The 12,899-nt window shown below is 34.0% G+C and overlaps 1 protein-coding gene across 1 annotated transcript in view; it reads left to right on the forward strand.

Moving 5' to 3' along the window:
• Window positions 1-5,359, forward strand: part of RhoGEF64C (Rho guanine nucleotide exchange factor at 64C) — a 516,589-nt gene extending 511,230 nt beyond the window's left edge. Inside the window, exon 8 of the mRNA XM_075305189.1 lies at window positions 4,444-5,359. Within this exon, the coding sequence (XP_075161304.1) occupies window positions 4,444-4,575 (132 nt within the window). The 3' untranslated portion in view covers window positions 4,576-5,359. The remainder of the gene's footprint in view (window positions 1-4,443) is intronic.
• Window positions 5,360-12,899: the final 7,540 nt, after the last annotated feature.

The raw sequence follows: 12,899 nt of genomic DNA on the forward strand, positions 1-12,899 counted from the left end.
GTGGAGTATAATTTAGTTCAATTTTCGCACGACGTAGTCCATTCTTGCTATAAAACAATTTACTTTATTTTCTGCGTAGTGTATAGAAATCAGATTTCAACCCATATGAAAGGGTTATTTCATCGTAATTGCTCTCAAGTTTAGTTGATATGCTTAGGATTCTCAAAAAAATGCTTATTTAAATCCAATCTGCACAGAACCAAAAATAATTTTATTTGATAAAATATACGAAGATCTAAAATAAATGTCAAGAGTTGTAGGTATTTCATCGAAAATTTTTCAATTTTAACTGATAAAAAAAATCCACAATTCAACAAAAATATCATAGGCATTTACAAAACCGGTAAAGAAATTCACTATTCATAATTGTTGAATAGTGTTTTTTTAGGGGTCGTACTAAATTTGTAAATTTCATATTGATAAAAACCAAATTTCAACCAAAATTAAGAAAAAACACTGGATCTTTTGTCTTCATGGCATACCAGTGTTCATTATACCCTATATTAACTTTGTCATTCCGTTTGTAACACATCGAAATATTGCTCTAAGACCCCATAAAGTATATATGGGTCGTGGTGAAATTCTGAGTCGATCTGAGCATGTCCGTCTGTTGAAATCACGCTAACTTCCGAACGAAACAAGCTATCGACTTGAAACTTTGCACAAGTAATTGCTATTGATGTCGGTCGAATGGTATAGCAAATGGGCCATATCGGTCCACTTTTACGTATAGCCCCCATATAAACGGACCCCCAAATTTGGCTTCCGAGGCCTCTAAGAGAAGCAAATTTCATCCGATCCGGCTGAAATTTGGTACATGGTGTAAGTATATGTTCTCTAACAACCATGCAAAAATTGGTCCATATCGGTCCATAATTATATATAGCCCCCATATAAACAGATCACCAGATTTGACCTCCGGAGCCTCTGGGAAGACCAAAATTCATCTGATTCAGTTGAAATTGTGTACGTGGTGTTAATATATGGCCTCAAACTCCCATGCAAAAATTGGTCGATATCGGTCCATAATTATATATAGGCCCCATATAAACCGATACCCAGATTTGACCTCCGGAGCCCCTTGGAAGAGCAAAATTCTCCCCATTAGGTTGAAATTTGGTACGTGATATTAGTATATAGTATCCAACAACCATGCAGGGATTGGTTCCTATCAGTCCATAATTGTATATAGCTCCTATATAAACCAATCCCCAGATTTGACCTCCGGTGCCTTTTGGAAGAGCAAAATTCATCCGATCTGGTTGAAATTTGGTACGTGGTGGTAGTATATGATATTTAACAAGCATGCCAAAAGTGGTCCATATCAGTCCATAATAATATATAGCCCCCATGTAAACCGATCCCGAGATTTGGTTTTGGAGCCTCTTGGAGGAGCAAATGTCATCCGAGTGAGTTGAAATTTGGTACATTGTGCTAGTATATGGCCGTTACAACCATGCCTAACTAGGTCCATATCGGTCTATAGTTATATATAGCCCTCAGATAAATCGATCCCCAATCACACAAAAATTGGTCCATATCAAGTTCATAATTGTACATAAAGGGTGATACGGTCAAAATTTGGTCAATATAAACTTGACGTATTTCTTTCAATTTTGCATTTAAAAAACACCCCTCATTTTGAAGGTGTGTGTGTGTGTAGAATGTTGCTCCTATTTTGATTTTGGAATTCACTCTTCAGTTGTCAAAATGCCGTCCAAGCAAGAAGAGCAGCGTATCAAAATTTTGCTCGCGCATCGCTAAAATCCGAGCTACTCGCACGCAAAGCTGGCAAAATCGCTAATAGTTGCCAAATCAACCTTTACAAATGTAATTAAAGTGTTTGGGGAACGTTTGTCGACAGCCAGTAAGTCTGGATCGGGGGGAAATCGAAAACCGGAAGCCGCTGAGACGACAAAGAGAGTTGCCGGTAGTTTCAAGCGAAACCCTAACCTCTCTCTCCGAGATGCCGCAAATAAGCTGGGTGTATCGTCTACAACCGTGCATCGAGCCAAAAAACGAGCCGGACTATCGACTTACAAGAAGGTAGTGACTCCAAATCGCGATGATAAACAAAATACGACGGCCAAAGCGCGATCCCGGAGGCTGTACACGACGATGCTGACGAAGTTTGACTGCGTGGTAATGGACGACGAAACCTACGTCAAAGCCGACTACAAGCAGCCTCCGGGAGAGGAGTTTTATACAGCAAAAGGAAGGGGAAAGGTAGCAGATATTTTCAAGCACATAAAACTGTCAAAGTTCGCAAAGAAATATTTGGTTTGGCAAGCCATCTGTACCTGTGGCTTGAAAAGCAGCATTTTCATAGCTTCCGGGACAGTCAACCAAGAAATTTACGTGAAAGAGTATTTGAATAAACGTCTGCTGCCTTTCCTGAAGAAACACGGTTGTTCCGTACTGTTTTGGCCAGATTTGGCATCTTGCCATTACGGTAAAAAGGCCATGGAGTGGTACGCCGCCAACAACGTGCAGGTGGTTCCCAAGGACAAGAACCCTCCCAACACGCCAGAGCTCCGCCCAATTGAGAAATACTGGGCTATTGTCAAGCGGAACCTAAAAAAGACCAAAAAAACTGCTAAGGACGAGCAGCAGTTCAAGGCAAACTGGCTTTCTGCGCCGAAGAAGGTGGACAAGGTGGCTGTACAAAATCTGATGGCAGGTGTCAAGCGTGAAGCCCGGCAATTCGGATTTGGAAAAGCGAAAGCCTAATTGAATATTTTTCCTGAATTTTATACTAATTGAACTTGAAAAAGAAATTTAATTTGATTTTTTAAAAACGATTTCACCGATTTACACGCGTTTTCCCTTGACCAAATTTTGACCGTATCACCCTTTAGCCCCTATATAAGCGACCCCCATATTTCAATTCTGGCTCTATACGTACCGTGCAAAAAGTCCATATCGATTCGTAATTATTTGTAGACTTAACTATACATAACTTTTTAACTTTACTTTAAAAAACGATGTTAAGAAGGTTTCAGATACCACAACCCAAGTAATTCGATTGTGTATGACAGTCTTTCGTTGAAGTTTCTACGCAATCCATGGTGGAGGGTACATAAGATTCGGCCTGGCCGAACTTACGGCCGTATATACTTGTTATACCCACCACCATAGGATGGGGGGTATATTAACTTTGTCATTCCGTTTGTAACACATCGAAAATTTGAAATTTGGTACGTGATGTTAGTATATGGTCTCTAACAACCATGCAAAAATTGGTCCACATCGGTTCATAATTATATATAGCCCCCATATAAACCGATCACCAGATTTGACCTCCGGAACCTCTTGGAAGACCAAAATTCATCTGATTCAGTTGAAATTTGGTACGTGGTGTTAATATATGGTATCCACCAACCATGCAGGAATTGGTTCCTATCAGTCCATAATTATATATAGCTCCCATATAAACCTTTTGGAGAAGCAAAATTCATCCGATCTGCTTGAAATTTGGTACGTGGTGGTAGTATATGATATTTAACAACCATGCCAAAAGTGGTCCATATCAGTCCATAATCGTACATAGCCCCATATAAACCGATCCCGAGATTTGGTTTTGGAACCTCTTGGAGGAGCAAATTTCATCCGAGTGAGTTGAAATTTGGTACATTGTGCTAGTATATGGTCGTTAACAACCATGCCTAACTAGGTCCATATGGGTCTATAGTTATATATGGCCCTCAGATAAATCGATCCCCAATCGCACAAAAATTGGTCCATATCAAGTTCATAATTGTATATAGCCCCCATATTTCAATTCTGGCTCTCTACGTACAAAAAGTCCATATCGATTCGTAATTATTTGTAGACTTAACTATACATAACTTTTTTGTCTAATATATACCATGTATGGACTAAATCACAATTTAGAAAACGATGTTAAGAAGTTTTAAGATACCACAACCCAAGTAATTCGATTGTGGATGATAGTCTTTCGTAGAAGTTTCTACGCAATCCATGGTGGTGGGTACATAAGATTCGGCCTGGCCGAACTTGCGGCCGTATATACTTGTTTTTAACTCAAACTTATTCCATCTCGAATTAAAATCGACAGCAGCTGGGTGTTTTAACTCAAATCCGAATCCGATATTGTAAATGAGACTATGTTCATTGTTCAAATGTCACGATATGACCAACAAACTTTATCAAATTTTGAATAATTTTCTTGATAAATATTTTTATCAAAATTTAATTAGGCACATTTTTCCACTACGACAAAGAGTTTTCAAAGGAAACTTTTAGATTTGATTCATGATGGTAAATATTTATATACTTGTTTTGTTTTGCTATATATTTATTGGACTTATCTTAACTTTTCTATGACATCCCATATTATCTGTTCAAATAAATACACACCTTTCCTTGACTAGTATTTGTATGCCAGCAATCAAACTTGTATTCCTTTCATTATCTTTTCAGGCCGAAGACAATGTTCGCACTAAACAATGGTACACTCAATTACAGTATCACGCTCAGGGTATGGGAGCCTGGCGAAAGAGACGTAACGCTTTGGCCAATATCATGATTAATGGCATGCTAACGCGTAGTTGAATTTAAGGAAGCGACCAACCAATGGAACAATAAAAGCAGTGCCAAGCACTGGATCGAAACGAATAAAGAAACCAATCAAATTGGAAAACGAAACGTTCAGCGTCCACAAAGACATAGAGGACTGATGAAAATCACATCAAATCTAAATTTCAAGTAACGAGGATTTTATGTAACATCGAACTATGTTTGCGGTGTACATATTATACCGCATTTAATGATGACGATGGTGATAATGAGGACGAAGGTCTAAAAAGTTGTATATCTCTGTAAAATTATAAAAAAAAATCCCTAAATGAAAGACCTCTATCAATGGTAAATGATTCCCCTCAACGAAAAATATGTTTAATAGGATTTAGTTTTGTTTTATGCATAAAGGGAATATTATTTTAAATGTGTTTTTTTTTAATATATATTTATACACATATGTATACCAACTATAAACAATATACGATAATTTTAACATATCTGATTATTAGTTATTTGAAAATAACACAAATGAATATATGTAAAATTGATGTATGTATTGTCTACACTTTTTCGTAATATGTATTTTTTTTAGATGGAACTTATTTTAATAGCGCATTTATTGCGATTTTGTAAAATTTTCGCAAAACACCATTTAGTTGAGTAATGAGGTTCAATCAACTTTATATGATATTAATAATTTTTTTTTTGCTTACATAATTGTTTATTAATCTATCATTACTATTATTACTATGATTATTATATTATTGGATATATTGTAACTAAAATCATTAAATAAAGATATCACAAAAAATATTTATTGAATTCCCTTTTTATTTAAGAATGTGAAAGCTCTTTAAAGATAATAGCTTTACCATAAATATACTCAAAAAGTGTTGCTGTCATTTTTATACCCCAAACCACATAGTGGTTAGGGTTTAATAACTTTGATCTACAAAAAAATATGCCGACCAGAAATATTGGTTTTAAACAGCATAAAATATAAAACGGCCTACTCAGAATCACCTCCCGAGTTGATCAAGCCCTTGGTGTCAGTCTGTCCATGTATTTGTTGCTCGCAACATGTATTTGTCGGTCGCAATTATTAGTCGATTTCGACACAGGGTGTTTTCTTGGCCCAAGGACGAACTCTCCCATATACATACATCTATCTGCCGATTACGAAAAATGGGATCAAAGCAATTCTTTGCAGGACTCTTTAAGTCTGCAAAAATATTCGAAATCGGGTCAGATTAAGATATAGCTCCCATATATACAGTCAGCAAAAAAAAATTGCAACCAATGAATGTGAAATAAATCCTAAAACGATATAAAAAATATGAAGTAAATATATTTGTATTATACCGAAAATTAAAGCTACAAAATAAAAGAAAATAATTCAGATTTATTTCTGGTTAGGCAAAAAACAACAAAAAAAATATAAAAAAATTTCATTTCGACTTGCAAGAAAATCATCGCGGTTGCCACTCGAGCCAAAAATAATCTACCAAATTTTACCAAACAACTACCAAATAGAAAAATCTTATTTCGCAGTGTTTTTATCAAATTTTTGTGGATGAAAATTTTATTAAATTTTTGTGGCTTATCAACTTTTTATTTCTATAAAAAATTTTGTCAAAATTTTATTTCTATAGAAAATTTTGTCAAAATGTTATTTCTATAGAAAATTTTGTCAAAATGTTATTTCTATAGAAAATTTTGTCAAATTTTTTTTTCTATAGAAAATTTTATCAAAATTTTATTTCTATAGAAAATTTTGTCAACATTTTATTTCTATAGAAAATTTTATCAAAATTTTATTTCTATAGAAAAATTTGTCAAAATTTTATTTCTATAGAAAAATTTATCAAAATTTTATTTCGATAGAAAATTTTATCAAAATTTTATTTCTATAGAAAATTTTGTCACAATTTTATTTCTATAGACAATTTTGTCAATATATTTAGAAATTTTTTCGACAAATTTTAAATAATTTGTACCATTTTATTAATTCTTACTCTGCTTTTAACCTATTTGAAACAAAAAAAAATTAACAAGTATATACGGCCGTAAGTTCGGCCAGGCCGAATCTTATGTACCCCCTATCATGGATTGCGTAGAAACTTCCACAATCGAATTAATTGGGTTGTGCTATCTTAAAACTTCTTAAAATCGTTTTCTAAATTGTTAGTTAGTCCATACGTGGTATATATTAGACAAAAAAGGTATGCATAGGTAAGTCAACAAATAATTACGAATCGATATGGACTTTTGCACGGTACATAGGGAGCCAGAATTGAAATATGGGGGTGGGCTATATACAATTTTGAACTTGATACGGACCAATTTTGTGTGATTGGGGATTGATTTATCTGAGGGCTATATATAACTATAGACCGATATGGACCTAGTTAGGCATGGTTGTTAACGGCCATATACTAGCACAATGTACACTCAGAGAAGAGTGAACCCATTAGCGAGTTATTTTTAACTAACCAGTGTCAATATTGAACTTCGTATGTCGCTAAAGAAGCATGTACCCATAGTAAGTTCAACATTTTCCTATCGGTTAGTAATTTGTTTTAACTTTTGTCAAGTTCAAATTTAACTGTTCAGAAGTAAAAAATTAACTAAATAATACATTTTTTGAAAACGAAAAAATTAATGTTCCGGATTTCCTAGACCACCTGGTGACTTCGAGCAAGGAAACCTGAAGGGGGAGGATCCCCATTTCTACATGTCATATTATATTTAGTACAAACCACTTACTCTTCTGTAGTACAAATCCTTTAGAATCATTTATTAGATTTTTTTATCATTTTATAAAATTTTACCTTTTGTCCGGACGGAGGATCGAACCGCGTACCATCAGTTTTCTAACTAAACACACTATCCACTGGGCCAATTAGCTCTTACACTAATCAACAACCAAATGCGACTTTATTTATTCTTTTCTTGCTTGGCTGCATGTATTCATTAACACATACAGTCAAGGGTGTCTATTTTTAGAAACACCACACGAGCACATGTTTCGGAGACGAACTATTGTCTAGAAGTATATTCACTCAACGGTAGTTAGAATTGACATTCTAACTAACTAAAAATGGAAATTTCGTGTCCAACTAGACTTCGTAATATTGCACAGCAATAGTTCAGTAACGCTGAGAAACTTCTTCGTACGTTGGAAAAAATACGTACTCGCTATTATTATATTTGCTTCAGTCCATTTACGCACCCATTGGGAGTTCTTAACCATTTTGCTGGTAATGGCCGTAAGTTCAATTTACTTCCACTGAGTTAATTTTGTTCATCAATAGTTAAATTTAACTAACTGTGAGTAAACTTTTGAACTACTCAATATTATGGAATTTACTTGTAGTTACGACGTAAAATTTTCTGAGTGTACCAAATTTCATCTCACTCGGATGAAATTTGCTCCTGCAAGAGGCTCCAAAACCAAATCTCGGGATCGGTTTATATGGGGGCTATATATGATTATGGACTGATATGGACCACTTTTGGCATGGTTGTTAAATATCATATACTACCACCACGTACCAAATTTCAACCAGATCGGTCAAATCTGGGGATCGGTTTATATGGGAGCTATATAATTATGGGCTGATAGGAATGTACATGTACCAAATTTCAGCCGGATCGGATGAAATTTGCTTCTCTTAGAGGCTTCACAAGCCAAATCGGGGGATCGGTTTATATGGGGGCTAAATATAATTATGGACCGATGTGGACCAATTTTTGCATGGTTGTTAGAGATCATATGCTGACACCATGTACCAAATTTCAACCGGATCGGATGAAATTTGCTTCTCTTAGAGGCTCCACAAGCCAAATCTAGGGATCGGTTTATATGGGGGCTATATAAAATTATGGACCGATGTGGACCAATTTTTGCATAGTTGTTAGAGATCATATACCAACACCATGTACCAAATTACAGCCGTATCGGATGAAATTTGTTTCTTTTAGAGGCTCCGCAAGCCAAATCGGGGGATCGGTTTATATGGGGGCTATATATATAATTATGGACCAATTCTTGCATGGTTGTTAGAGACCATATACTAACACCATGTACAAAATTTCAGCCGGATCGGATGAAATTTGCTTCTCTTAGAAGATCGACAAGCCAAATTTGGGGCTCCGTTTATATGGGGGCTATACGTAAAAGTGAACCGATATGGCCCATTTTCAATACTATCCGACCTACATCAATAACAACTACTTGTGCCAAGTTTCAAGTCGATAGCTTGTTTGTTTGGAAGTTAGCGTGATTTCAACAGATGGACGGACGGACATGCTCAGATCGACTCAGAATTTTCTTCGTAAAAAAAACGAAAAATTTCGTTAAAAGTACGAAATTTGTCATTGTTTTACAACCAAAGAAACTTTTCATTAAAAGTACGAAATATTTCGTACTTTTTACGAAGAAAAGTTCTTCCAAAATTTTCGTACTTTGTAAGAAAAAAATTCGTACTTTTTATGAAGAATCTTCGTACTTTTTATGAAAAATCTTCGTACTTTTTATGAAACAATTTCGTTCTTTTTATGAAAATGTTTCGTACTTTTTATGAAAAACTTTCGTAGTTTTTATGAAAAATGTTCGTACTTTTTATGAAAAACTTTCGTACTTTTTTTTTCAAAAATGTTCGAACTTTTAGAAAAAAATTTACAGTCGAAAGTGCATTTGGTTGTAGTTACAAGTGTGAAAAATGACATCACTACTTTACATCTTAAGTTTTTTAATAATTTTTAGTTTTATTGCTTCACTTTTATTCATAGCGCTCTACCACCCAAATGAGAAGTAGCATAGACTTGCATAAAAAAATAGAATAAAGGAATACACTCAAGCTCATTATAAAAGACAATTTTATGTCGCGAACGGAAATTTTAAAACTACAATGAAACTTCGTCGTTATTTCAAAGAAAATGTTTCGTACTTTTTATGAAGAAATTTTAACGCAGAATGTTTCGTAAAATATTCGTAAAAACTTCTTCACAAAATTCATGAAATATGAAGAAAGTTTCGTTAAAAGTACGAACTTTCGTAGAAGTTTCGTATATTCGTAAAATTTACGAAAATGAATGAAATTTTCGTTATTTTAATGAAGAATTCACGAAGAATAGTTAATGAAGAATTCTTCGTAAAATTAACGAAGAGAATTCTTTCGGTGTATAAAAAGTGTTTTATAAAAAAATTGAATTTAAAGAACTGCCTGTGTATTTCAAATAAAGAATATGTTCGGGAGGATATTTTTGGAAGTTGTGCCTTTAGAAGAACATCCAAATTTTTTTGTTGGGTTTTTACAGCTTGGAGTCTCTTTGGTATTGAGTGGGTTAGGGTTTTCGTCAAATCTACGGGAATTCAGCTCCATATATCCATAAGGATGTTTTTGAGAGTTTCTTTGCTAGAAAAGTTGATGTTCATGAACTAAAATATAGTTAAATTGGCTTTAGTGAACTCACTATTTCACTAAAGCCAATTTAATTATATTTTAGTTCATGAACTTATTATATGTGGTGAAAGTTTCATTTACTCTAATAATTTTTTGCGTACGTTAGTTAAATGAACTAAAAGACAGGAAAAAATTATATACAAGTTAAGGATAGAGATTTACTAAATTCGTATTTGCCATAAAATAGTTCATTATTTCTTCAAATTTGTAAATTTTACTACAAAAGCGTCCATGATGAACTTCGTATGTCACTAAAGACATTCTTGCAATTTTGAACTCCAATTTTTTGCTTCAAACTACAAAATTTTCTTTAAAAAGTGAAAAAAATTATTCATGTCTAATAAATTTTCTTGAATTTGTCGAAAAATATTTATTTATTTTTGTGATATCGGCGCGATGCCAGCGCTTGTAATACTGTTTAGTTAAAAATTTCTAAAAATATTCAAAATTTTCTAAAATTAATCAAAAGTTTTCTTCCTGGTGGGTTCACTGTTATTTCAGTGCATATATGCCCGAGGGTGAGATAATACTCTTTATATTCTTTAAAAATATGGGACGAATTCCTGGGGTCATTATCTTGGACAAACACAAATCGATCTTCCATACCCATTTTTTGGCCAGATTCGGCAATTTTCCGTCATAAAGCAATCATGAACGTGAACTCAGCAACCTACACTTTTATTTGTTTTAATTAAATTTGCAGTTTTACATACATATCTATACATCTCTTTCGTTATCTACCTTCTTCGCCATCTTTATCTGTTTTCTCTATTCGTTCTCGCTCTTTGTCTCTGACTTTTCTAAACATATATGTATGTTTATACGAAATTTCTTAAATATAAAATCCAGAGATTTTATATTTAAGAAAATGTAATATCCCGAACATTATATGTTCTAAAATATTAACATATATGCCCCAAGCATGTTAAAAATAATGTGCTAAAAATTTTATTTTCAAACATATCATTTTTACACCGAAACAATCGAAAAACAATCTTTTTCGTCCGTGTAGAAAACAATGAACTAAAGGTAAAGGACAAATCATTGGTGCCAAATGATGACCATTTTAACCGTACAGTAGTTCATTATTGCTACGAAAAAAATTAATAACAAAACTTTTGTTGGTGGTGAATTTTTCGAATAAAATCAAAAACTTGTAACAAAAGAACGGTGTTTGTGACACATGTTTTCCAAACGTTTATGTTTTCTTTGCGTGTAATGACCAAATTATATAGTTGAACACGTCACGATGACCTACTTCTATCGAGACACTCGTATATTCATTGGAAGCATATATCCCTGAAGTGCATTTATGTTTGCATTTCATTCTATGTTTGATGTTCTAATGTTTGCGTGTGTAAATCCATGTAAGAAATATTTCTATTTTGAGTATGTGTGGGGCCTGTGTATCCTTTGGCGCTAGGATTGTGCACACAAAATCAAAAGCTCCATTCCATAGTATACTAAGTCGAAAACAATTGTTTGTCGGGAGAGACATTTACTACCTATTCAGGTGCCACCGTGGTGCAATGGCTAGCAAAAAGGTTTTTCAGCGGTGGATTATTCCACCTCAGTAGTGCTCGTGACATTGCAATATGGAACGCTGTTCGGACTCGGCTATAAAAAGGAGGTCCCTTTTAATTGCGCTTAACATGGAATCGGACAGCACTCAGTGATAAGAAAGAAGTTCACCACTGTGGTATCACAATGGACTGAATAGCCTATGTGAGCCTGATACATGGGGCTGCCACCTAACCTAACCTACTTATTCAGATGTAAATCCTAAAGTTTAGTGAGTCTTGTAAAACTTGTTAAATATCACCCAAGTAAAAATTGAGGGATCTAAATTGATACAATTAGATATGAGTAGATCCGAAAGATGGTAAGATCTAATCATATCTAATTTCTATGGAATTAGATCTGATTAGATCTCAATATTGGCCTAGATCTAATGTCTTAGATATAATTATATCTATCCCTAAATATAGTTGGATCTGATGTTAAATCTCGTCACATGTGGAATTATATATAATTATATCTAATTCTGTCTAATTTACATTGGCAGCCAAATCGGTTCAAATTTAGATAAATATCCCATTTTTATATCTCTCGTCCGATATGAGAGTTTCATAGTGATTTGTTTGAAATTTTACATAATGATTACATTTGATAGTGTGTCAAATTTGGTTGAAATCGGTTCAGATTTAGATATAGCTCTCATATATTCGTTTTGCCTGACGTAGATTTATATGACCACCCGAGGCAAAGTTTTCATTCTTGAATATACTTGAAAATACACTGAAAAATATATTGACGTGATATTAAAGATTACGCAACCTACGAATTTTACAGAATATTGAGGACAAATTTCTTTAAAGTAATGAAATTTAAATTAAAATAAAGTTTGTTTTTTGCATTAAATTTAGGACACAAATTTTGTATATTTGCATCCCTCCGTTAAAGTCGCAAGTCTCTGAACTAAGGCTAATTTTCCTTAACGTAAAGAAACACATTTTTGATTTAAAGAAATTGTCCTTAAATTATCTGAAATATTGAAACTTTAGGATTAAGATAAAAACGCTTCAAATATAGGCTAAGACTTATTTTGAAGATTTAGCGTCTTTGGTTTAAAGTTGTTATACCCTCCACCATAGGATGGGGGTATATTAACTTTGTCATTCCGTTTGTAACACATCGAAATATTGCTCTAAGACCCCATAAAGTATATATATTCTGGGTCGTGGCGAAATTCTGAGTCGATCTGAGCACGTCCGTCCGTCCGTCTGTTGAAATCACGCTAACTTCCGAACGAAACAAGCTATCGACTTGAAAGTTGGCACAAGTAGTTGTTATTGATGTAGGTCGGAAAGTATTGCAAATGGGCCCCAT

Source organism: Haematobia irritans, chromosome 4, assembly GCF_050003625.1.
Source record: "Haematobia irritans isolate KBUSLIRL chromosome 4, ASM5000362v1, whole genome shotgun sequence".
Taxonomy (NCBI): domain Eukaryota; kingdom Metazoa; phylum Arthropoda; class Insecta; order Diptera; family Muscidae; genus Haematobia; species Haematobia irritans.